This window comes from Pogoniulus pusillus, chromosome 6, assembly GCF_015220805.1.
Source record: "Pogoniulus pusillus isolate bPogPus1 chromosome 6, bPogPus1.pri, whole genome shotgun sequence".
Taxonomy (NCBI): Eukaryota; Metazoa; Chordata; class Aves; order Piciformes; family Lybiidae; genus Pogoniulus; species Pogoniulus pusillus.
Window position 1 is genome coordinate 21,986,361 of NC_087269.1, and position 26,706 is coordinate 22,013,066.

Below are 26,706 nucleotides of genomic sequence, written 5' to 3' on the forward strand. Positions count from 1 at the left end.
CTTTTTAAATTCCTCTTTTTGTTACCTACTTGAGGGTAGCCAGGAGTTAAAGTCTTCAGCAATGTCCCTTTGTCCATTTGCTGGGTTTGCCCTTGATTTGAACCATCTCATTAATAAACCATTAACTGTGCTTTAATTTTTTTTTGCAGATGATGTAATGCAGACTACTTACTGTGAAATTGACTTGGACAAAGGGAAAAGAGATGCATTTGTGTATGCTATCAAAAATCACTATTGGTACCAGATGTATATTGATGACTTGCCAATATGGGGTGAGTGATATTATGCATAAAGAACTTGATTACAGCTACAGGAATCAGATGCCAGTGTGTCTCATGGAATCATTTAATGACTAAACTTCATTACAAGAATCTCACAAGTATGTAGAACTTCCATAACAAAGTTGCATGAAGGATTTTTACATTGAAAGAACAGTAGGATGGCTAGTAGTGAATGACAAGAGTGAAAAGCTGTTTTGTTTCTCAAGCACTGATTTATTAATACCAACTTCTTAGGGCTAAATTATTTTAAGTGTTCAAATGAGTGATAATTAGGTCAGACCTAAGGTCCATGTTACTGTGTTCTTTAGTAACAACTTCTATAAAGCTCTTTCAGGGTTTAAACTTTAGTTTTCTCTTGCTTATTATTAACTCAAGAGCTGTTTGATTTATGGTAATTTAGTGGCTTTTAATAGTTTTACATGTGCATTCTATTTACATGAAGGAGTTTTATTTTTCTTGTTCTTACACAGTTCTTAAAATTGTTCTTGCCTGACTGTTATTAATCCAGGCTTAGAAGTGCTTCTGTCTTGAAAAAAAACATATGATTCCTTATTGTTGTTGTCTCCTAAGCTCTCTGTTTTTTGTAACTGCCTTGTAATCTGTGATCACATACCTAGTAAAGAGTGCTCTTCCAATTGCACTAATAGCAATCAACCAAACCTGCCAAGCCCTAATCTCCCTGTTGTAGATAGAAACTGAAGGGAAATGAAAAGCACCATAGAACACTTTAAGGTAAGGTGATTGGTAACTTGTGTTCTGTAAAAAGGTTAAACCACTTGAAATAAACAAAATGCCACAATTCCTACAAAAATACAGTTCAGGCCTTATGATGAAAGTCCTGTGAGAAGTAATATGCTGAATAATGCTACCCATCATTCACTCATTCTGACAGAGGGTGTGTTTTAGCTCACTCTTTTGATTTTAATTGACTTTTTAAAGCAGCTATCTACTAAACATGAGCTCCAACAAGATATGCTTATGCTTCATTTGCTTATTACCTCTGTTCTGTTTTGTTTAATTGTACCTGTTTTTAAGAAGTGACATTATAATGCTTGACAGGGAAAGTACTCATACAGTATTTGTTCGTTTCAGCCAGTTTGCTTAGAATGTTTTAACAGCTCTGTGGCAGGACCCTAGTTAGTGTAGCTTGCACTTACTATACTTCTGGTGTAATTTCTGTTAGGCTTTTAGAAAACATCCTGGCGTGACAGTTGTTACAATATTTTTTATGCTTCTGGCCTTGCAAGAGAAGATCAATGGATGATTTTTCTAAACTAGTGGCAGCTATGTAGGCTTTAGATTGTCAAAGAATGCAGCTGTTAAGTGAATTCTTTGGAGTCCTGTGTGGCTAGTTAGTCTTGGAGAATTTATTTTTTTAAGGCTGATTTTCCTGATGTTATTTGGGATTATTTATTGCCACAAATGCTCAGGAACTTATGAAATCTTCTACACAGTGACTAAATTGTACATGCTCAGCCTGAGAGTATGTTTGACTGTGATTCCCTTTGTAAAAATTCTTCAATAGTATACTTATAATGCACAAGAATTTATTACTGATGCTAGAACAAGCATGCAGTATCTAGGTGTGGCCAAGAGAGCCAATGGCATCCTGGCCTGCATCAGGAATGGTGTGGTCAGCAGGAGCAGGAGGTCATTCTGCCCCTGGACTCTACACTGGTTACACCACACCTTGAGTACTGTGTTCAGTTCTGGGCCCCCCAGTTTAGGAGGGACATTGAGATGCTTGAGCGTGTCCAGAGAAGGGCAATGAGGCTGGTGAGAGACCTCGAGCACAAGCCCAACGAGGAGAGGCTGAGGGAGCTGGGATTGTTTAGCCTGGAGAAGAGGAGGCTCAGGGGTGACCTTATTGCTGTCTACAACTACCTGAGGGGTGGTTGTGGCCAGGAGGAGGTTGCTCTCTTCTCTCAGGTGGCCAGCACCAGAACGAGAGGACACAGCCTCAGGCTGTGCCAGGGGAAATTTAGGCTCAAGGTGAGGAGAAAGTTCTTCACTGAGAGAGTCATTGGACACTGGAATGGGCTGCCCGGGGAGGTGGTGGAGTCGCCGTCCGTGGAGCTGTTCAAGGCAAGGTTGGACATGGCACTTGGTGCCATGGTCTAGCCTTGAGCTCTGTGGTAAAGGGTTGGACTTGATGATCTGTGAGGTCTCTTCCAACCCTGATGATACTGTGATTCTGTGATACTGTGACTTTTGTTAGTTGTTTGGAACCAGGACGTCAAAATATGCTAGTTACTAGAAGTCTGTGGCTTCATAGTACTGGAGATGATTGTGCAAGGGTATAGTCTGACATCTGGTGTGAAAGCAAGTGGTGCTGGTGATTTTTGGTCTATCTCCTGAAGGCTGGGTAAAACTAGCAGGATTGCAGATTGGTTGGTCACTATTACGCTGGTTTTTATTCCAAAACATTTAATCAGTTCTTTATGACCTCCTAAGAAAGGAAGGTTGGACTCTTAAGAAAGGGAGGTTGGATTCCATGATCTCTAGGGGTCCCTTCTGTGAATGGATGCACCCAAGCTGACCGGACTGTAAGCCTAAATGAGTCTTTCTGATCGCTACCTTTCAAGTACAAGTTAGAAAACTCTGAACATAGCTTATCTATATTAATTTTGGTCTCTGCTCAATGGTAATGAGGCTCTGACTGCTGCCTTAAAAGCTCTGAGACTTCCTTTTCACCAAGCAGTTTTAATTATAAATGTTTGTTTGCATATGGCATAAGTGGCACAGTACACAATCTCTACAGCTTCTTCTTATCTTTGATTGTGTTGTGCAGACTTACCTAGTCGTGTTAGATACAGTAAGAAAAACTGTTTTCTTCACTTGGCTGAGTGTAATTACGTAGCTGTTTAATTTCAGTAACTGTAACAGAAGCCATTAAGACTACTTAGCATATGCAGGAGTAAGAGCTTCAGTAATACAATGACATCTCTGAAATACCCTTAGTACTGAGAAGGTGGTATCCTGAACTGGTTACTCTCAACTTGTATTAAAAATGTCCCATGCTGAAATGGCTTTTTTGTTGCTCCAAGGTTATTGTGTTGATTCACTTAATTTAGAATACTTTTTCTGAGAACCCTACTGGCCAGCTTGCATTGTACATCCTGTATCACCCAAGCATCTATTTTTTTCATTGTTAATTTGTAGCCAGATTAAACCAGAATTTTGTTCCCTAAATGTAAGTGGCTAGAGTCCCTTTCTTTTGTGCTACCAAAAGAAAGTAAGTATTCCTTGAAGAGTTTAAAAGGAAAAGATTGAGATGCTGTTAATGTTTGCTGAGAATTTTAGGCAACTTCCATTTAATTCTGGTCTTGAAGCAGAACACGTGCTTCTTGGCTCATCCAGATGGATTTGTGGCACTTCTCTGGTCTCCCTACAAACTTCAATTAACTTCATGGTTTATATTCTTCATAGCTTTCCATTTTAGTAAGGCTTATTGATGTCAGTCTTGTATACAAATACCTAAAGTTCTCCTTAGGAAATCCTCAAAATACTCAGTAAAGAATACTGTTTTCAATAAAGAGTACACATAAAATAACTTTTCTTAATTCAGACTGCTTTTTGAGGATTTTGGAATGTTTACACTTTATTTTCTGACCTAAAGAGTGCACCAGGTCTTTTAGTGTTACAGAGATGATTCAGTTTTCTCCAGAACTGCTGTCCCACAGTGCTGTGGCTGCACTTGACTGTCCTTGTTTCAAGAGACCGGCCAAAATGTACAGAGCACTGTGTTACTTCTTTGCTTCAGGTAGTGATTGATCAGAATGTCCTTTTAGTAGTTTAGAGGTCTATATTGTCATGGGTTTGGATGCTACCATGGGAACAGATGGTGTGTCAGGTGCTAGGCTGTATAGCATAGGCACAAACTGGCACATTTCATATGGATGGTGTACACAAGGCAATGCTGACAGATGAGCAAGAGTAAAAAACATGACAGAAGAAAGTATGGTACGCACAAGTGTCATTACATCATATACCTGCTGCTTCTAGGTGGCCTGTTCCATATCTTTAACTTGTTCTCCCTCTCACCTTGAGTATTGTGAGTGCTGTTTGCATGCATTCCTTGGTATGATGGCCTTGACATTCACAGTCTACAGGTGTCGTCTTTTAACTTGGTGACTGCAGACTTGACTTTCTTCTTTCCTCAACATACTACATTTTCTGATAATGTCTGTAGTAGATTAGACATTTTGCAGTAATTTACTGAGAAGTAAGAACTTGATCATGGCTAATACTGAGTTCAATTGAGTTCTGATGCACCAGGAACGTCTCAGCAGCTTTCCATGTTGGAGGTAATAAAATTTCTCAGATAAATGATAGCTTTCTGATTTTTTCAGTAAAAGTAACAGAGTAGTAAAAAATCATTCATGGGAAGTACTGGATGCTTGTGTGAAAATGAGAAAAAAAAGTATATGTTGGGGAGTCAACTAGTGAAGAAAACAGAATGAAGTAAAATTTTTGAGGGGAAGAAAAATGAGTGAAAGGATGAGGCTGGTGAGAGACCTCGAGCACAAGCCCAACGAGGAGAGGCTGAGGGAGCTGGGATTGTTTAGCCTGGAGAAGAGGAGGCTCAGGGGTGACCTTATTGCTGTCTACAACTACCTGAAGGGTGGTTGTGGCCAGGAGGAGGTTGCTCTCTTCTCTCAGGTGGTCAGTGCCAGAACGAGAGGACACAGCCTCAGGCTGCGCCAGGGAAAATTTAGGCTCGAGGTGAGGAGAAAGTTCTTCACTGAGAGAGTCATTGGCTACTGGAATGGGCTGCCTGGGGAGGTGGTGGAGTCGCCATTCTTGGGGCTATTCAAGGCAAGATTGGACATGGCACTTGGTGCCATGGTCTAGCCTTGAGCTCTGTGGTAAAGGGTTGGACTTGATGATCTGTGAGGTCTCTTCCAACCCTGATGATACTGTGATAGAGGTCTCAATTAAGTTCTGCTCATGGAAATTGAATCTGTATTTAGCTGGTCATGTATCTGGTAAGAGTTCCGAATAAAACTAGAGGAACTGTTGTCTCTTCTGCTTCTTCTGAAGTGTTGATAGCTAGCTGCTTGTTTTTTTTTTCTATGCCATTAAAAAAATGTTTCTTGCAAATACCTGTTATTCGAAGGTGTAATCCAGGTATTACAGTTGAAATGAGCAGCATAAAAGGTCTGTTGTGTTCTCTTTAGTTATAGTGCTTCTTTAGCTTGCAAAAATTTGATAATGCGTATTTAACTATTTGAAAAACATACCTGTAATAGATGCTTACACTTGTTTCCTATGCAGGCATTGTTGGAGAAGCAGATGAAAATGGAGAAGATTACTACCTTTGGACTTACAAAAAACTTGAAATCGGTTACAATGGAAATAGAATTGTAGATGTCAATCTGACTAGTGAAGGAAAGGTGAAATTGGTACCAAACACAAAAATCCAAATGTCATATTCAGTAAGTAACTTGGTGATGCACCTGTAATAAGAAATGGCAGAGTATCTCAAAGTTAGGAAGTTGTGTGCCTACACATCAGGCTATGTTAGAGGAAGATGCATTTTTCACTCCTTCAGATCCTTTTTTGTTACTGAAGAACCTGGGTAGTTTCATCATTTTATTTTTATTCTTAATAATTTTTAAACAGACTGAAGCTTCTGTAATCCGCAGAAGAATGTTTTGGTGGGAATGGAATATGTCCCAAAAGGTATGGAGATTAGAGGTATAAAGGACCCCCCAGTAGACAAGCATTTTTATGTTTGGAGCGCTGATATTTGCCTCATAGATTTGAACTGGATTCACAGCTAGGACCAAAACCTACTCTTGGCTTTCATACTTTTCAAGCAGTCAGTATCAAAGCTTATTTTGTTTTTGCAATTCCAGTAGAAATATGTCCTATCTATATAATCCTATTAATGTGTTTTTCTCAGAAGTAATCTGCTTCTGTAGAAATTGAATTTCTACAATAAAAAATAATGAATAAACAGTATGTGCTAATCTGAGATAATAAATCAGGTTTTTCTCCTTTTTTTGGATATCTGTAATGGTTCACACCTCGTTGCTTTTCTACAGTGTTAGCAGTAGGTGTCAGCATAGGGTTTTATTTCAGAAGGTATTCTTGGCACTGTTACATTTGTCTTGTGCTGTTGTGTGGTTTGAAGTGCAGGTAATTGTTTTTTATATATGCTTTCTATAATTACATTTACACTGATCTCCCTATTTCTACTGCAAAATTAATAGAGGAATATTTGCAAGTTTCTATTTCAAGTTCCACTAGCATTGTGAAGTTGAAACTTTTGCAATTTTTGAGGTGTGCAGGACTAAGCAGCTGCCAGGATGAAAAGAAATATTAGGTGTTCCCTTTAAAATATTCAGAGTGTCCCAAGCTTAAGACCTACCTATCCAATTCTGTTGTACTACTGGGCTTTGCTGACATCTGTGGCATTAGTCTTTGGTGGACTTGTTCTAAGCAGTGCTGCTTAGAAACAGATGCTCTAATAAGAAATGTATCTGCTTAAAACAATGTTGAAAGCTATTCGTGTTTAGAGCTACTGATCTTGAACAAGGTTGTAAATTGAACTGAAGAATATTAGTATCATACCTCAAAGTGAGCAGTACTTGAACCTTGGGGGTTTTAATCCATCTCAGGGTCTTTCATGAGTGATAGAGGTGTTTGATCTGCATTTATATTCTTTCTTCTACACTGAATATGGGAAAATCTGCTGGAAAGGATAGTACCTTGTCATGTATTTTAAAAAGATATGCACAAGAGGGCTGAATCTATTTCAAGGTCACTAAAAATCCTAGCAGTTCCTAATCTCAATATACCTTTGAAAAAACCGTTAGTGTGGATGTATTGAATTTCTGATAACAGCATTTGAAAAATGGAGCGTATCTTGCAATAAAATCTGAAAAGTACTTTGTGCTACCATAGTAGCTCCATCTGTATCATCATTAGTATGATTAAATCTTCCAAGTCCAAGCTCGTAGCTTTTAAAATTTTAATGCTTGTCTTTTAGGGTCCAACTGGTTCCCTTTTATCCACTTCCCTTCCAGCCAGCTTCTGTCTCAGTTTATGCCCTTTTCTTTCCTTTTGGCATCTGTTTTAAATCTGCTCTTATATTCCTTCTTTCTAGATGCTAGAGAGTATCTTTTCCTGGGCACTGTACTTGGAGTATTTAGGTACAGATGGCTTCACTGAATACCAGTCTCAGTCCATGGCAGCAGATCACATCCCAGCTGCTTTTAGGGGAGCAGAAGTAAGAGGGTGTTGTCATTGCTCAGTGAACACTGGTGATGTTCTCCACAAGTTTCTTTTCATACAGTGCACCACATGGAAATACAGAGAAGAGTGTGCTGTCAGGAAAAAAAACAACAAAACCACAAACAACCCCCCAAAACTTTGGAAAAATTTGCTGCTTTCTAGAATATCATTCTTGAACATACTTAAAATGATTTCTTTGTCTAACTTTTGTGCTGAAATCTTGGAGAAATTTAGGAGTTACTGCCTCATCATTTCATATATATCTACTGTAGGACATAAACATCTCTGAATTATTTGCTTGGGAAAAAAAATAGGGATTATGATTTTGACACTTTCAGCGTATCTTTAGGAGCTCCTCTTATCTTGAAAAGGATTTACATTTGACAGGTAGAAGTTAGCGTCTTTGATAAGCTTTGCTAAGGCAGTGTCAGATTGATTCTTCTATGTTCTTGGTCATAAGCAGTCTTTAAGCATGATAGTCTATTATTTTTACCAAACCCTAGGCTGCTGTTGAAGGAAACATCTAGACTGGGTGATTTTAAAAATGTGGTTTGGGTTTCTGCATGTGAGTACAGCTGAACTTATTATGATGACCTCTGAAAGTATAAATTTTTCACTCTTTAGGTGAAATGGAAGAAATCAGATGTGAAATTTGAAGACCGATTTGACAAGTACCTTGACCCATCTTTCTTCCAGCACAGAGTATGTATTTCTCTAAGACAAACTCCAAACCTCTTCAAAATGGTTGCTTTACTTTGGAATATGTAATGGAAATTTTGTACAATTTCTTTGAATTTTTGGTTGTCCCAAGTATTCTGGGGCAATGGGAAACAGACAAGTCTAGGACTGTAGGTTTTTTGTGGTAGTCTTGCTTCTGAAGCAGAATGGCTTCAGTAAATGTGCAGGCAGACTTCAAGCCTGCATCAAATGCAAAGCAGCTCAAGAAAATACATTCACATGATCAGAAACAATAAAGTTTCAGGGACATGGCTATATATCTTGTAAGCTGAATAACTGCAATTGGTCACATGTACACTTTGCTGAAGTAAATGAAAAGCAAAAAGCATTAGCCTTTATTTATTAGCCTTATAATCTTGTGGTTATAATCTCCTTAAGAATGTTATACTGAGCTATACTATTTTATGAAATGAGAGGTTTTAGCCATCGGAAGATGTACTTCTCAGAGTCAAAGTACTGCTGTTGCACGTTTTCATCCTGTGTGTGATGGTTTGGGCTCTTACCCGCCCCCCCACACTTTGTGAATTGTCCCAGCTAACTCAGACGGCCTCTGGGAATATAAATGAAGCTATTTATTTTACAGCAGCAAATATACAAGCAGCTATTTACAATATATACAGTTATATACAGAAATATACAAAGGATAAATAATACAGAAGCACAACTCCCCTCCCAGAAACCTGAGTCCCCAGGGGGGGCTCTCAAACCACCCCAACACCTCCCCCGTCCCTCTCAACCTTACCCCAGTTCTCAGGAAGAAGAGAGGTGCAGCCAAAAGGTTAGGGAGCAAGGTTAGTGGGAGCAAGGTTAATGAGATGTGACTAGGTCTGAAGGCAAAGGCAGAATGAAAGACAAAAATGGAGAATGTTTACTTCTTCTTCCCAGAATTCTCAGCGTGACTGTGAGAGAAGGAGACACAATTGTTTTTCATTTCACTGCCCATTATCTAGTTCTTTTACCAAAACATTCTAGCTTGCTTCAAACTAGCACACTGTGCAAAGCAATGGTTCTTTTTGGCTATGATTTTATCTAGTAATGCAGCAGTACTTCCTCTAACAAGGGACTGTGTGCAGTTAGTTACTCAAACTCTGCTGGTGTTAATCTAAACTGTGGTGACTTCATTGAGAGCAAGCTTGAGTGTTGAAGAGCTTTATGGATGATGGTTTACAGGCCAATTTTAGTGAGACTTTGTACAAATGTAGCATTTATTTACAATACAGTTTTATTGTTACTTAGCTAATGCTGACATGCTGTCCTACTGGGAACAATTTATCCTTGTTGCAAAAAGCTTGAAACACATTTACAGTTCTCAACCTTAGGGATGTGTTTTCTTTTTGTAGATTCACTGGTTTTCAATTTTCAATTCTTTTATGATGGTGATCTTCCTGGTTGGCCTAGTGTCTATGATATTAATGAGAACTTTGCGAAAAGATTATGCAAGATACAGTAAGGAGGAGGAAATGGATGATATGGTAAGATCTGCATTCATGCTCTTTTCCCCCTAAGGATTATTTTCTCTTTGTATATTCATTGTGTTAGCAGCTATGAATGGCTTTCTTCAGTTGAACAGAAAAGTGCCCTATGTGAGTCTTGGAAGTGGTGCTAGCTTTCTTTACCACATAACCCAAAACTTTGTCTGTAGTCACTGTGTTAATGTTCATATCCATGCATAGGTTTTTAAACAAGGTCCATTCTGAGTGTAAGAGAGGCCAGTGTATACTTCTGAGCACTTCAGAGGATTTTAGGGACAAGGAGGGAATCTGTTAGATTTTACTGCATCATATGTTCAGGTAGTAGTTTTTGTTGTCTTCATAAGCATCTGAAAAGTAAACCTTTCTCCCAGATTTGATACATTCAGAAGAGAAGACATTTGTGCATTTGAAGTTGCTTTAATAAATCAGACTTTTACTTTATACCTAGCTCATGTATTTGTCATTAATTCTTGTGACTAGACTTAAATTTTTGTTGTTGTTGTTCCTAGGACAGAGATCTAGGTGATGAGTATGGGTGGAAGCAGGTCCATGGAGATGTGTTTAGACCATCCAGTCATCCTCTAATATTTTCATCGCTTATTGGTTCTGGTTGTCAAATTTTTGCTGTGTCTCTTATAGTCATTGTTGTTGCAATGATAGAAGATTTATACACAGAGTAAGTATAATTGTCCAATGTCTTCTGAATATAAAAGCTGAAATAAACAAAATTACAAATGGAATCTTCTAACTGGCCTGGAAAGAAGTGTTTGGGGATTGTTAGTCTTTCTCTATAGATCAGATGTAGTATTGAGAAGGACTCAAAAAAGGTCATAATGAAACTTTGTCCTACTCTTATCATGGGAGTTGGTCTCCTTTAATTTTACTCTTTTAATGGTTGCTTTTTACGTGATTCATAATGAAAGTAGATTGTTGCTCTTCAGCATTACAGGTAGATTATATAGAAAGTAAATATGAAAAGATACATATTTCATCTGGCACAACAAGATACTGCTATATTTCTTACTGTAGTTTTCTTGTGGTGTGCTGTCTTGTGAGTAGTTCTGTTTACTGCTGATTATTCATTAAGCCAATCTTACCAACAAGTTTTATCAGGAGTGGAAATTTATTTTCTTAACATTGTTTAGAACAGATTCTGCTTGTTCTGTATTGCATATCAAATCTCTAGCAACTGGTGGGCTGTGATCCTGACTGGAGGGAATTAATTTAAAACAGACAAATAGTACTCAAGTTGAATTTAACACCCCGCTTGCTGTTCACCTAGTTGTCTACCTTTTATGTGTTTGAGTTTTTTGGTGACCTGACTTCATCTGTTTCTGTAGTTCGTGGTATTTTGGGTACTGGAGGGATTTATTTTATTTATTTTCTTTTTTCAACAAATGCTTTGTTTTAAGCAGTGATGACATTTTCAAATCTCTGTTCTCTTTTCCCTTTGGTATCACCTGTAATTATTGATTTTAACAAGTTGTAATACTTCTCATGTGCCACTAGGGAGAACTCTTGTTTTTTTTTTCATGTAGCTGCCTTTTGATGGTGTGTTTAAAAAGCCACTCTGCAGTACCAGTATCTTGGCATATATTAATTTTTCATGTGGTGCTATTCTGCCTGTCATGTGCCACACTCCTGTGTAGACTTACACATTTTTAATTGTGCAGCACGCCAGCCCTTTAAGGGAGGGAAAGAAACCATTTCAGAGTGTTCATGGACTGTAGGGAAGCTGTGAGTTAATAATGGCAATTGTAAAATGTGCCGGAACAGCAGTTTTTATAAATACATGTGCACTTAGTCTTTTGTTGCAATAGGTCTTTATATCACTTTCAGAGTGAGTTTAATTCTGTGTGTGTAGTGGAATGGTTGACTAAATCTGGTTCAGGCCATTTCTTATATTTAGGAAATAATGATGTGAGTGAAAAAGGCTGTAAACCAGAATTGCAAGAATGATTGCCTGTTAGTGTCTGTTCAAACTCCTAGGTGTCACACAGCTGATGCCAACTATAAGTCTCTTAGTGAAATTTGGTTGTGTCATCGATTAGTTTACTAATACCAGTTTGTATTTTGAGACATTTTTCCATTAGAATATTTGAAACATAAATGAGGAAGCTCAAGGGCAGAAAATGTTGAGATAATTTTAGATTAACATCTACTGATTGTTTTGCAGGTAGCGTGGATTTCCTTGTGCCACTAAGCTATGAATGATCTTCTGGGATTTTGCATGTGTTTCTAAATTGCTTTAAGTTAGGAAAAGTGTTAAAATTGGTTTCTGTCTGCTCAGTAGCTTTTTTAAGTGGAACTTCTGCTTATTTTTCTTTTAAGAAGAAAATGTTAGTAGTGTCTGACCAGCAGATATATTTGCTTAGTTCAAGACATGTAGTCGTGGAAGCTGGTTGTTCTTCTTTCAGTAGGGCAGGCATACAGTAATGGTTCATCAAAAGCCAACATGCCAGTTATATGGAATCTGAGTACAACTAATTTGAAGAAAATACAGCAAGCTGGCTGAAAACCTCGTGCTAACTTTCTGCTGTTGAAGAGCGCCAGAGGGGCATGAGGAAATAGCTCTATTCACGACCAACATTTATGTCTTGCTATTCTTAGATAAAATTTTTTAAAATCTACTTGGAAGTGGCTTTGTGATTTAGAATTATTCACTCTGCCTGTAAAATTTCAGAAAAAATGTGCCAAGGTCTAATGAGGTGATAATTTAAAAATGACTAAACTCTTCTGGTTTGACTACTCCATGCTAATTTGTGGCTTCATTATTATATTTATAGTTTCTAAATTGGATTTTCTCATTTTTTTTCTAAGATGAACACTTTAAAAAGTTAATTTCTGAGGGATGGCAGACACCTCATTCACAATTGTAGTGTATTTTTGTTAATACTGGATTTTAATATCAAGTGAAAGGGGGTCTTTAATCTACAGTAATTGAATCTTACATATAATGTATGTCTTGTGAATAGTTCAGGACACAAGGTATATACATCCAAATGTCAGAGGATTTTGATCAGAAGTGAGATTTTGTACTCTGGTGAAGATAAATGCATGTTAAGAAACAGTGCAGTATATTGTAACTCTTTTTCCTAAATTGAATTAGACTTTGCAGGACCTTTGGCTGCAAACTGTGTAAGAATGAGAACAGTGTAAGCATTTTAAAAAATTACATTACCAAAAAATGTTAAAAAAACCCTGTTTCTGCTAAATGTATGCATTTTACTTTAATGTTTTGCTCTAATATTTTTTGGATTTCTGTTTCATTTACCAAAAAATCACTTCTCGTAGGAGAGGATCAATGCTTAGTACAGCTATATTTGTTTATTCTGCAACATCACCAGTGAATGGATATTTTGGAGCAAGCCTTTATGCTAGACAAGGAGGTAAATTACTTTCATGTTTCACCTTTCTCATTATTGTGTTATATGGAGAAGTTCTTATTTTCTACTTTTGCACCAATATAAAGTGTCTTCCTGGAGTTGGGTCATTCAGATTCAGTCTTAATAAACGTAAAATATTTTGAGTATATTTGACTTCCATCTTATTTCCTGTTCAACATTGGCTGTGATTTCTAACTAAAAATAGCTGAAGTCTTCGGTCAGTTTTAAAGTCATAAGAGCTAAAGAACTGTTACCAATTGTATCTTATGAATTGCTTGTTACACTCTTGTGTATAACCATTTGGCTCATGGCAACTAGAGTGTAATAGTCTCTCTTCTGTAACATGCTGTTGAACAGCTCATGTTGTCTTCTCCGGATGACTTCTGCATAGCCCTCCTTTACCTGGGCAGTTATGTTTGCTAACACAGGCTGAGTGTACACGACTTTCTAGACCATTAATTGTGGATGGGGAAAACTGTTGATAACATCTCTTAGAGAAGGTTATTCTGCTTTCCAGTATGTGCTCTGCTTTATACAGAGCGAATTCTAAGTGACTATCAGTAGAGAGCAGAAGCCCAGTAAAACTGACATAGGAAATTTGGACAGGTTGTCTTCAAGTGCACTATGCTTTTGAGTTATGACCAATTACATTCTTGCTGTCCACCAGTTTCATCCATTTCCTGTGCTGCACTAAAAGAGTAATCAATATCTATTGTCTTCTACAGTGCTTTAATAATAAAACAAATCTTGTAAGTTTGCAAAGGAAAATTTGTATTCTTCTGGCGTGACATACTTGGTAGTATTCAGTCTCAAATGAACCTCCTCTCTGAATTTGGAGGTTAGATGTTTCTTTTCATGGGGTTTATATGTAAACCTAGTGATTTGTAGAAAAACAGATTTCAGTAAATTAGGGCTGCTGTTATGTACTGTGCTATATAGTCAAGCTAGATTTGTATTTATTATTTTGTTCTGTTTTTTCTTGTGGTGTTTGGTTTTTCCTATAGATCAAATGTGCCAAACCATGAAATGCTGATTATGTTGGCTAATAGTGAAAAAACAAGTGGTCTTGAAAAGCGTGTGCTAGTTTTCTGGGGTTTATTTAGTGCATATTGCAAATGTATTTATGCTGTATTAAATTTAAGTAATAACAGTTAGAAAGTAAAGCAAATGCCGACAATGAAAACTTTGTAGATATTGACCAAGGTGGTTTTTTGAGCTCCTTAGAGTGCTCAGACTTTGTAGTAACTGCTAGCAAATGTTACTGTTGTGTTTGAGACTGTGTAATAACTGCTAACAAATGTTACTGTTATGTTTGTGCCTGAGCTTAGAAACTGTTGTTTTTTTCTGCTTTTGAAGATGTACATTAAATGCTGTGGCATTTTGCTTTATGCCAGGGATAGGTGGTTCCTATGTGTGTGTGGAGTCAGGTTAAGTCAAGACAGTGCTGAGCAGGTGCTGCCTGAACACATCTGTAGTGCTTAGTTGTCCCTGGGAAGTGCTGAGCCTTCCTGTTTTCAGTGTGTGAGCAGGGTTTGCTGTCTCTGTCTCCACTGCACTGAAACTTAGTTATACGCTTATATTTCATGCTTTGTGTTTTTTGGCCAGTTTAGTCAGCATGTGCTGTTCTTAGACTGTATCTCTTGTATTTTCATCTAGCCTAATAAGCATCTTGAGTTGTAAGGAGTCAGGCGAAACTCTTAGTTGGCTTTTGTATTGGTGTATTTGTCACTTCTTTCATTCTGAGGGGAAGAAATCAAACATCTAAATTCCAGAGAGCCTGCTGATAACGGTTTACACAAAGTAGCAGTATAGCTCACCAATCCTATTGGAATCCTTTCTTACAGGAAGGCGATGGATAAAGCAGATGTTTGTTGGAGCCTTCCTTATTCCAGCAATGGTGTGTGGAACTGCCTTCTTCATTAACTTCATTGCCATCTATTACCATGCTTCAAGAGCTATACCCTTTGCAACCATGGTGAGTGATTTTACTGGAGAATGTAAACACCACTGTAGACACAGGAGAGCTAAATTTTAGTCTAAATAAAATTGTGAGTCATAGCGTTAGCTTCCTAGTTAGAAACTTATTCTGTCAGGGAGTTAATGTGCTTCATGTAAAATTCATTTTAATAACTAGCATCAGCTGCTGGATGCCAACAACAGTATTCCCTGCTTTGTGTTCAAGCTGAATGTTATAGCAGCATATGGGAAGTTAGCAACTTGAACTTTCTTCTAATGGCCGATGCAAACTGGTTATTATGTAAAATGTAATACCAAAGGCTTCAAAGTAAAAGCTGCTTCCAGATCATTGTAAACAAGCAGAAAAAATAAAAGATCAAGCAACACTATTAGGTGGGATTTCCTGAGATCTTTGTCCAGCTCTGAAGTCTTCAGCACAAGAACGACATAAATCAGTTGGAGTGAGCCCAGAGGAGGGCCGTAAAGGTGATGAGAGGGCTGGAAGAGCTTTCCTGTGAAGAAAGGCTGAGAGAGTTGGACTTGTACTGCCTGGAGAAGAAAAGGCTCTGGAGAGACCTTATTGTGGCCATTTAGTAATTAAAGGAAACCTATAAGAAAGGTAGGGACAGTCTTTTTAGCAGGGCCTATTATGACAGGAGCAGAAACAATGATTTTAAACTCAAAGAGGGTAGACTGAGACTAAAATATAAGGATTTCTTACACTGTGGGTGATGAAACACTGGCACAGTTGGCCTAGAGAGGTAGTGCATGCTACAAGTTAAGGTCAGATTGAATGGAGCTCTGAGCAATGTGATCTAGTTTAAAATGTTCCTTCTGACTGCAGAGTGGTTGGTCTGGTTGACCTTTAAAAGCCCTTCTAACCTAAGTCATTCTGATTATGTGCTCTAGCTTTAAGAAAAATATTTTCACGTAATAAAATGGTATTTAATATCCATTTATGGTCTTGTATCTGTGTATTAACCATATCACTTGAAAAACAGTGCTAGTTGGATTACTTTCTCATTTAATCATGACTTTTCTTGTTTCCTCTGTCTTTTGTCAGGATTTGTTGGTTCTCACAACCCTTTTGGACAACCTCACATAACCCTGTAAATGCAGTGTAGGAAATAATCACTTGGAACTTTGGCAGAATTTCTGTTTTCAGATTGCAGGGATTATTAGGGCTGCTAAAATGATTAATGGGCTGGAGTGCTGCCCTATGAGGAGAGGCACCTGGGGCTTTTTGGTCTGGAGAAGATAAGACTTAGAAGGGATCTAATCAATGTTAATATATGAGGGCTGGGTGTCAAGAGGAAGAGGACAAACTCTTCTCGGTTGTGCCCTGTGATAGGACAAGGGGAAATGGGTATAAACTACAGCCCAGGAAGTTCCACCTCAACATAAGAACTTCTTTACTGTAAGCATCATGGAGAACTGGAACAGGCTCCCCAGAGACGTTGAGGAGTCTCCTCTGGACACTTTCAAGACCTGTCTGGATGCATTCCCATGCAACCTGAGCTAGATTCTATGGTCTTGCTTTCGCAGGCAAGTTGGACTCAATCTGTGGAGGTCCCTTCCAACCTCTAACATGCTGTGATTATTTGAGAGTAGAATTTTTTGAAATATGCACCATAAAGCTGTTTATTCGAACTTGGTGCAGTAGCCCAGCAATGTTTGCTTTCAATATTTGTAGCAAATCTTGGGATTTAATGTTTTTTTATGGCATCCTTGCCTGCATAAAAACTTTTGTGATATGTTAATTTTTTCACGAGATCTAATTTGAGTGGCCTTGGATTTCTTTTTAGTTTAAATCTACCACAACATGAAGCTTCGAACCACAAATTCTGTCTTATAAATTGTATTTTTTGAAATCACAACTTCTGCCTTACAAATTGTGTTACTAGGAATATGATAAAATCAGTAATGTGAAGGAAATTACTTCTTAAGAACATGTTGCTATTGAATGAATGTGATAGAATTCATAAATGGTAATAAAAAGAGACAGTTTCAGGCAGTGTCTTTCAGTAATTTTTTACTGACAGAGGAATCATTACATGTATATTGTTGGTTCTAGTACCTTCTTATTAGCAGTGTTTCCAATGTATACCTGAATACCAGCTTTTTAAGGTGAATTTGTTGTTCTGACCCCACTGAATATAATGTCAAGTGAACCATGTTTAGCAATGTCACTTAATTTTTCTAATTTTCTTAAGAGCTCAGGCTAAGACTCTACTTTTGAATATATTGTGTTTTTCCAAAGGAAAATTGCATTGTTTTTTCTTTCCTAAGCTAGCATCCATATAAGATACTGTCATGAAAGTTTACAACATTGATCTATGATGTGTGCCAATAGGCTCTGTTTTACTGCTGAGCAAGCATTTATCGTGTCACGTTTCTGACTTGTATTTCCATTTGGAGGTCAGGAGTGCTGAGGGAATGGAATTCTACCTGTGCCGAAGTTTGTCTTGTAAATCTAACTGATTTGTATTTTAAGACCATGGAAATGTGTACATGCAAAAGCAAATGGGAATATAAAACTTGAGGGGTCACTTAATCAGGATGTTAGGACTCTTTATACACAGTGATTTTAATGATCTCAAGACTTTATGAAAGTATTTGAGTCATTATGACTGTGTCAATAAAACTTCCGTAGCATTAGCAGACTTTCACTAGGAACAGGTTATGAGTCGGAAACTTCATCAGAATAAGCAATGTTTTAATGACTTCAAATCAACTAATGAATCTGGTTTATAGAAGGAAATAAAAGTTATCTGAAATTACCATGTTGTGCATCAGGTTGAAGTCCCTGAGAGGCCCTTATGGCTTTGCAGATAAACCAGCTTCTGTCTTTCCACTTTTGTTTCGAACATTGAGAAGCTTCCAGAATTCTCCAGTGCAAACTTGCTGCTGCTGCTGTCTTGGGGAAATAAGACTTCTGCCATCTAAATGTACTGGAAAATAGAAATTACTTCCTTTCCCCTAGCATATCTTGAAATTGCCCTCCTTGATTTAAATGCTTGGCAAGAATTAACACCTCTTCTTGGCTACTGTAAATCTGGAAAAAGTAGAAATTGGGTTGCTGAAAAAAGTCTGAGCTAAAAGGCTAATGAGAGACTATGACATCCCATACTTTGCCTCTTATACGTTGCCACTTCCCAGTGAACTAGGAGTTAGCCTCCTCTCTGTGACTTAATTCCTTCCTACAGACAGATGGTGGTTGCTGTTGTTTTTCCATTTGTTCCTTTGTGGCTTTTTTTTTGTTGTTGTTGTTGTTTGTTTTGTTTTGTTGCCCTATGGAATGTAGGCAGCTAATCTTCTACGCTTTGTGTTGAAATGCTCACAATCATTGGGCCCTTTAGGACCTTCATATACCTCACTGCAGTCTGGTTTGAACTTCAGAGCTGTTTGTCTTGTATAACTTGTTTCTGATGTCTGATCCTCTCTAAGAAGTGACAGGTACTGGAAAGGTTCAGAGTTTATTTCTGAAATCTTTCTTCAGTCTTGGTACTCTGCCTTTAGCCCTTTTAGATACACATGCAAACTGCCTTAGCTGTATTGTGACAAACCTTCTGTAGTGAAATACACCATGGGCCTGAACAAGTGCTTAATCTTTTTCCTGGGATGTCTTTCAGTTGCCCTCCCCTTCAAATGCAATAAGGAGTATGATAGACTTTATTAAAATGTGTAAACCTTAATCGTTTAAAGCTTTCAACTCCCTAAGCATATAAAGGAGAAACAAAAGCCTGGATTTTTTCTCTCATCTCTTCACCTTTATAGAAATGCAACAGATACTGATCAATTCCTAGTTCTTTTGGAGCCCAGATGTGATTTTAGTTTATTACATCCTGTTAATAGCGATCATAGAGGAGTTCTGAAGGTACTGTATAGCTTGACTTACATTCTGTTGGTGTTTTTTGGTCTTTTAGGTGTATTTGTCAGACAATCATATTTCTATTTTGTTATGTTTGAATTATGCAAAAAATGAAGCATGGAATAATTAAAGAGATTTAAAATTATATCAAGTGGCCTTTTAGTATACGTTTGAGGAGTGATGATTTTTCTATGCAGAAATACCTACTAAGTAATACAGAATTTCTACAGAGCACAGCATGATTGAGTTTGAAGGATCCATCTTAATTCTGGCATTTCATAAGTTGTGACTGCTTATGTTCTGTGTGTGATACATAATTTAAAGATTTCCATTAAAGCTACTATGAGTAATGTAATATTCAGACTGCAGAAACCATGCAGCTTCTATTAAACTCCTTAAGATACACTATTTTTGTTTTGTTTGAGCAGTAGGTTCCTTTGTGGCTAATGCTTCTAGTATGCATTTTTAATGACTTAATTAAACAAGGTTATGCACACTAAATTTCTCTAGGGATTGAGACCCTAGTATTTGCATCTTTTATACCTTGTTTAAACAAACAACCAAAAAGTGTTTCCTCTAACAGCTTAATCCAGGCTGCAGCCATCCCTGACAGCTTTAAGTTGATATGAGTATTGACTGTCACTGAAAAGAGAGGACCAGGTAGTGTCAAAGATTTTCATGCTTTGAGCCAGATAAGGAGGTGCACCTGGCTAAAAATAGAAAGTCTAATTACATGCTTTCAGCAGGGTGCTTCTTCAGGTTGCTTGAAAGTGGCTGTGGAATCCTTAGCCAAAACCCTCATTTTTACTGAAAACAGACACAGCTTAATGCTTCTGCCTGGATTTTCAGCAGCTCAGTTTATCACTGAAATCACCCCAGAGTAACAATTTAGTTGTAATAAAATTAATGACTCTTTATTTAAAGCCTTCTCTCTCTCTCTTTTTTTTCTCCTTCTTTTTGTTCTACATAGTGTTTGGCCAGATGATGTGCAGAACACTGTTTCACTGTACAGATTTGGTAACTTCTGTATCGGGAGAGAGTCTCGTGACAGAGTGCAGTTTTGGTAGCTGACTGGAAAGATCAAGCTGCTGCTTTGACAGTTAATTTTTATTGCTTTTCTCCCTTGTGCATTAAGCAGTCAAGGCACCATAGCCTGCCAGGAGCTGTTTAATATTAGATATGCTCATAAAAATTTTAATTATCACCTTTGAATGAAGTTTAATCTACAGTTGTCAGAAAATATGAAACACATGGCACTTGAACATAAATTATATTCCTCTTGACAATGTTTCCTTTCAAATAAGGAAAACTGAGTTCTACACATTCACTCAAGAACAGCAGAATATTCTTTCCCCATCAAAACAGAAAGAGGTTAGAAAGAACACAGGTCTGGTGAAGCTGACAGTCTCTTCTGTGGCAACTGAAAGCTGCAAACTAAATCTGATTCTCATGTATTAATAAGGCATTTTGTGCAGCAGCAAGCCACAACAGTTAAAATGAGATAGGCATGTTTTAATTTACTGGCTTGGTAGAAAAACTCTTGTAATTTGTCTTCAGTAGTATGGATTATAGAGATCATGTGTTTGCTTGATGGAAAACTGTGTTTTCAGGTGTAGTAGATCTGCCTGCTTGTGCAGACTGTTTTCTGAAGTGGTAGCTAAAAGTATTCTCTGGATTTATCTTGGCTGATGTTACAGGAATACTTGCCTTAAAAGGCTGATGAAAACTCAGCTTGTGTCTTTGACAGTCTGTGCTCTTAATTACCTGGTTGGCAGGTAGTGGAGAAAATTGAACCCCAAATTTTGATTGTTAGCATTGTGCCATGGCTTCACAATTCTTGTTGGGGTTTCTTTCCCGGTTCGGATTAAAAATTTGCAGCCAGTGGTTGTAGTTTTGTGTGGAACTGCTTAACTGCTAAATGTTGACTCACAGGGACAGCATGTTCTGCAAAAGTTTGAGAAGCTGACAACATTTTCTGTGATGAAATACCATGAAGTTTTCTGTTTCTTCTGTATAGTGGATTATAGTGATTAGATAAACACAGTAAAAAAAATCTGTAGTGGTTCTGTTGTCTACAATGATGGATGAAAATGTACTTAACATTTAATAGGAAGTTTTGCAGGCAATAAATACTTCCCACTTGATGAAATAGCTGTTTTGACTAATGCTACATAACTAGGAGTATGATTGTACAGCAGTAGCATCTGAGGACTATATGGAATGGATTGGTAAACTTCTTTTATTGACTTATACCTGGTTGATTCAATTTTTGTTTTATCTTTTGCTTTCAGGTGGCAGTGTGCTGTATTTGTTTCTTTGTCATTCTTCCATTGAACCTCGTTGGTACCATTCTTGGCCGAAATCTGTCTGGGCAGCCTAATTTTCCATGTCGTGTCAATGCAGTGCCTCGTCCCATACCAGAGAAGAAATGGTAAAAACAAGGATAAATCTGAACTAGTCACTTTAGTACATATAAAATTACTTTCCAGGTGTGACCTTTAAAAGTTTTTCTTGAGTAACTTCCTTTAAATGGAGTTTTGCCTGGAAGAACAGCTCTACTGATGATTCCATAATTTTTTCTGTTGAATTAAACTACTATAGTTAATAGTTGAGAGCAGATTTTACAGTCCTGGATCACTGGTTCACATTTGGCCTGAAATGCTCTTTAGTTTCTTATGTAAAGGGGACAGTCCCAACTCTGGGGTTTTTTGTGTTTTTTTTAATAGGTTTCTCAAAACTAATCCTTTTCCTTTTAGTTAATGCCTGTTATAGATTTAGGATTGAATATTCCTTGGAGGCAGAACTGTTCTGGTTGATGGTCTGTATGTATGAGCTGAAACGTATTTGCAGGGCGATGGTGGAGAGAAGCTTGCAATGCTGCTCCCAGTTCTGTGCTGCTTTTGATGGCACAGAGCCTAAAATACTGCAGGTATACAGCTTGAATTATGAGTAAGCCTTTATTATTTTTGAAGTGAATATAAAGGAGTGGATGCCTAGTCTCCAAAGGTAGACTTGGGGTTTTGGAAAATGATTAATGCAGTCACCTTTTCCTGTTAATTTAATTCTGAGATGGAAGCAGCAAGCTATGGAAATGAAAATATCCTCAGAGGATTTTTTTAATAGATTTTTGTTGCTTTCCCTGTTCAGAGGAATGGAACAGAGTGAAGGGGGCACTGAAACGTGCATGCCTGTGATATCCGGGAGGCACATCACACTTAAGTCCGTTAGTGGTGGGTCGTGCAGCTCGAATGCTAGGACTTGATTTATATTACGATCTGTATCTTGGGAATCTGATGGATTTTTCTGGATCAGCATCAGAGATAAAAATAAATAAGAACTTCTCTTGAAGGTGATGAAATTGCACACTGCCAACTTAGACAACTCTCCCTATAAATAATAAAAGAAGCTGCAAATTAAATCACTGGTTCCTAGCTAGATCCAGCATCATAGCAAGTGCTACACAGAGGTGACCTTCAGCAAGTGACAGTATTGTCTACAGGTAGCTGAGTATTAATTTTTATCATAGACCATGATGTAGTATTAAAAATATGCGTTCATACTTAATTATATAACCATTACTTTGTACATTTTTTTGTTGTGTTTGCAGCCATCAACAGCTTTGAGTTTTCAGTGCCTTCATGCAAGGCTAGTGTTTTGAGTCTTTGTTGCTTAACCCCTCTTTGGGCAAGAGAGACTTTTTTTCTGTAGCCTTTAAGACTGGTTAGATGCCTAACTTTGTGTAGGTGACAGGCATGAGACATAGGTTTTGTTTCAGTTTTCCCCAAGAATAACTCTGCTTTCTATCTGTATGCATGACGACTATGAGGGGAATTTTCCTTCTTGTATGTGGGTATGAGACAGAAATGTTCTTATTAGCATGCCTTTTAAATAGTTCTTTGTACTATATCAGTCTTCTGATTATATATCTTGATATGTTTATAAATGAAAGATTTAAGTTGTCCCTAAACTGATCTTGGTATCTTTCAGGTTCATGGAACCAGCTGTTATTGTTTGCTTAGGTGGAATCCTCCCTTTTGGATCGATTTTTATTGAAATGTGAGTATGTCACCTATTTACCAATTTGCTTTAAAAGTATAATAATTCAAGTTCAATTACACTATGATCTGCATATTTTCTTTATTCAGGTATTTCATTTTTACTTCATTCTGGGCTTACAAGATCTACTATGTTTATGGCTTCATGATGTTAGTTCTGGTGATCCTCTGCATTGTGACAGTTTGCGTTACTATCGTTTGTACATATTTCCTGCTGAACGCAGAGGATTACAGGTGGTAAGTGTTGCATTATTTGCATAGCTAACTGGATTGTGAGAGTTGTTTAGAAAAGTAGTGTGCTTGAGTCTTGATCAAAGTCTTTTCAAAGGGGATGTGTCTGGATTTTAGCTGTAGGAAGTAAAAGCAGTTCTTGGATCCTTTGCACAGGAGCTTTCTGTGTGTATGTGCATCTCTGCTTGCATGTATGTATGAAAAGAATCATAGAATCAACTAGGTTGGAAGAGACCTCCAAGATCGTCCAGTCCAACCTAGCACCCAGCCCTATCCAGTCAATTGGACCATGGCACTAAGTGCCTCATCCAGTCTTTTCTTAAACACCTCCAGGGACGGTGACTCCACCACCTCCCTGGGCAGCAGGCAAATCACTGTCTCTGTGAAGAACTTCCTCCTAACATCCAGCCTATACTCAGTTTTTATCAGTGGTAGCTGTTACTGTAGAAGCTTTTGTCACTTACAGCAAACAACATACAGATACTGTTAAATAAGCCTGTAGAAGCAGTACTCTCTTTTCAGAGTAAGGGTTTAGCACATTGTGCATCTTCTTGGGAAGCCTTGGGTTAGGAATGTGATGGATGTGTGCTTACTTTCAGGCAATGGACGAGCTTTCTTTCTGCGGCATCAACTGCGATTTATGTTTACATGTACTCCTTTTACTACTACTTTTTCAAGACAAAGTAAGTGGTAGTTTTCTTGCTTGAATATCATAATACTTTATGGCTGGATAAGTTTGTTGAGAGAAACTGGGAAAAATAGTTAGCATAAATTCCCATTTTTCTTTTTCAGGATGTATGGCCTGTTTCAAACATCATTTTACTTTGGTTATATGGCAGTATTTAGCACAGCTTTGGGAATAATGTGTGGTAAGTTTCAAATACATTGATGGTTTTCTGTCAGAATTTTGTGCTGTCATGTTTGTGGTTTTAATTCTGTGGTTTTGGTGGTGGAGTGTGTATGTCTGCAAGATATGCTCAAAAAAGATTGCAGTGTTTAAAATGCCATACAGTTCTCTGCTTATACTTTGTTCCTGCCTAATATAGGAGGTTTCTATGGGTTGTGTCTTCTGATAGGAAGACAGTTCTCTGTACTGTGCACAGAATTTTGCCCTCAGTGCAAGCTTGAAAGAGTTAATATTTGGCCAAAAAAAAACTATGAAAACCCATGCTAGCATTTTTTTTCAGAGTTTTTGTTGTTGCTCCAGGACAAGGAGCTAGGTACAGTCATTGAGGTATCAGTGGTATTACAATACTGGTAATATTACCATCTGTATCTTCTGGCATGCATTTTTGAGGGTGGCCAGAACCTAAAGGACATTCACTTCAGCATTTGAGAAATAGGTATTGGAATATTCACAGGTGAGGAGAGTGCTGAGCATGTCTGTGTACAACTAGGTTTCACTGCTTTTTAAGAAACCTTTTTTGACAGATGTGTAAGGAAAAAGAATAATTCTTGTCATGGAGCTCATCTGATAAAGTCAAATATACTTTTTATAGCTTTATTTTTGTCCTTTGTATGCCTTTCAGAAAGTGCTGCTTGGTTCTTTTGCTCTTTCCTATGAGGATATTGGCTTTTTATGTGTGATCCTTATTTAGTGCTTTCTTTCTTAGTAGTAAATAAAGTCGTATAGAACCTAATGGAAGGATTTTTTTCAAGATAGGTATTTTGAGTTCTTACAGGAACTTACTTTTTCTAAAGTACACTTTTTCTTGATATGTCAAGTGGCTGGGTGGGTAGTTTCATAATACTTTATAAAAATAGGAGGGAAATAATCTCTTAACTGCTGAGTACTTGTTCTCTCTTTCTCTCATACAATCTAATCTTGCTTCATCAGGTTCTTGGCACATTACAAGACTTCCCTGCTGTTTTTGTAGTCTTGCAGACATTTTTTTTCTTTAATAGGCTTATACTTTTCAGCTCTAATCTTTTCTTTTTTAAAGTACTCAGGCTGGTATTGATTAAACCATCTATGATGCAGAAACCAAGCTTGCCCACCAGTTTCTGTAATTAAAAAGTCTTTTAAAACACAGAAAAGGAAGATTGTTGCATTCTTCCTTGTCATGGGTAAGACACTACTCTGTGGAACGTTAGAGTAAAATCCAAATTTATTCAAGATTGGAAATAACACATTAAACCTTATTTCCACAGCTCTATTGAGATTTCTTTTTGTCTTTTTAAGAGTGTTGGAAGAGAAGCTGTGAGGTTCCTTTTTACTGAGAAATCCCATTTTTGGCATGTGGAAGGAAGGAAAAAAAAATCCCTTGTCAAAAAGCATTTGTCTAGGGAACTTGCTGCCATTGAGGTCTAACAAAGACATTTGTGTGCAGCATGTGTGCCACTGACTGTATGTCTGCTGTGAAAAGTGTGTAGAGCTGTTCTTTGGAGGTTTACATAAATGGATATGTTCAGTTTCACACAGTTAGATATGAGACGAACTAGTTATGGCCCAAAACGGCCACAAGAAAACTCTCTCTATGCTTGTATCGTCCAGCTCCCGTTTTAGTGCCCCTGAAAATGCCTAGTGAACTCAAATCCCACATGTAATGGGATGCTTTCATTCACAAAGTCTGCTGCCCTCTTCAGAGCATCTCAGTTCTGGGACTGGACAGTGGGGAGTCCATGAGAACTTCCAAACCTTTTGAGCTCCTCATGTTTCACTCAGTGACAGAAAAGAACAAAACTTCCCCCAGTTCAGTGGATGGCTTAGGAGCTAGGTAGTATAGAAAGGCCTCTTGCAATACCACACTTCAGCATCAGGTTAAATATTCTAAGTGTGATTGAAGGGCATTTTTGAAAAAATGAGGTGCTTACAGTGTCGTAGCTGTAGTAAGTATTAAGTGGCTTGAAGTAACAGATGGGATTTTTTTTCTATGGAGTAGTTGGTCTTCCTGGTTATTTAGATGTTTCTCTTTATTTGAAAACTTGTTGTTCTGCTGTAATATGCTTGCAGTCTATTTCTGATAAACTTTTGTAGGCCATAACTAAGTTGTATCATCTGTTAAGATATCTAATAAAATAGTTCCTTTACTATGGATTTTTATTTATTTAAATGAGTCAACTGTCTTGTGTTTGTTTTAGGGAGACATTCTTTAGTTCTCATTGTCTAAGCTTTACCCCTCCTCACTCCACGTTCTATTCACTGCTTGTGAGGTAGCTTTGAGGTATATTCCGTGCTTTAGGTATAGAACATTAATGGCCTTCATAATAAGGCTCCTGTGTTTCAGAATAGGTTGTTACGGGTTTGTGGGGTACTGAATTTGTAGTCTTATGTGGCTTACTTCCTCTCTGCACTTTTCCCTCAATTCCTTCTCATGTGCACATTCTCCAGATCCCAAATGAAAGACAAGACTTTATTCTCACAAATATCTTCCTGATATCTGGCATCACATCACTAGAGAAATGCTTAAAGACTAGCTCTGGAATGAATTTAGCAACAAAAATAGGCATCGTATCGATTGGCAGCATCTGCTT

General features: G+C 37.7%; 1 protein-coding gene across 1 annotated transcript in view; it reads left to right on the forward strand.

Moving 5' to 3' along the window:
* Nucleotides 1-26,706, forward strand: part of LOC135176148 (transmembrane 9 superfamily member 3-like) — a 49,927-nt gene that overhangs the window by 18,348 nt on the left and 4,873 nt on the right. Inside the window, 12 exon segments of the mRNA XM_064144849.1 lie at nt 150-272; nt 5,559-5,719; nt 8,148-8,225; nt 9,602-9,733; nt 10,243-10,409; nt 13,028-13,122; nt 14,964-15,094; nt 21,238-21,377; nt 22,934-23,002; nt 23,092-23,238; nt 23,832-23,915; nt 24,025-24,101. Of these exon segments, the coding sequence (XP_064000919.1) occupies nt 150-272; nt 5,559-5,719; nt 8,148-8,225; nt 9,602-9,733; nt 10,243-10,409; nt 13,028-13,122; nt 14,964-15,094; nt 21,238-21,377; nt 22,934-23,002; nt 23,092-23,238; nt 23,832-23,915; nt 24,025-24,101 (1,404 nt within the window).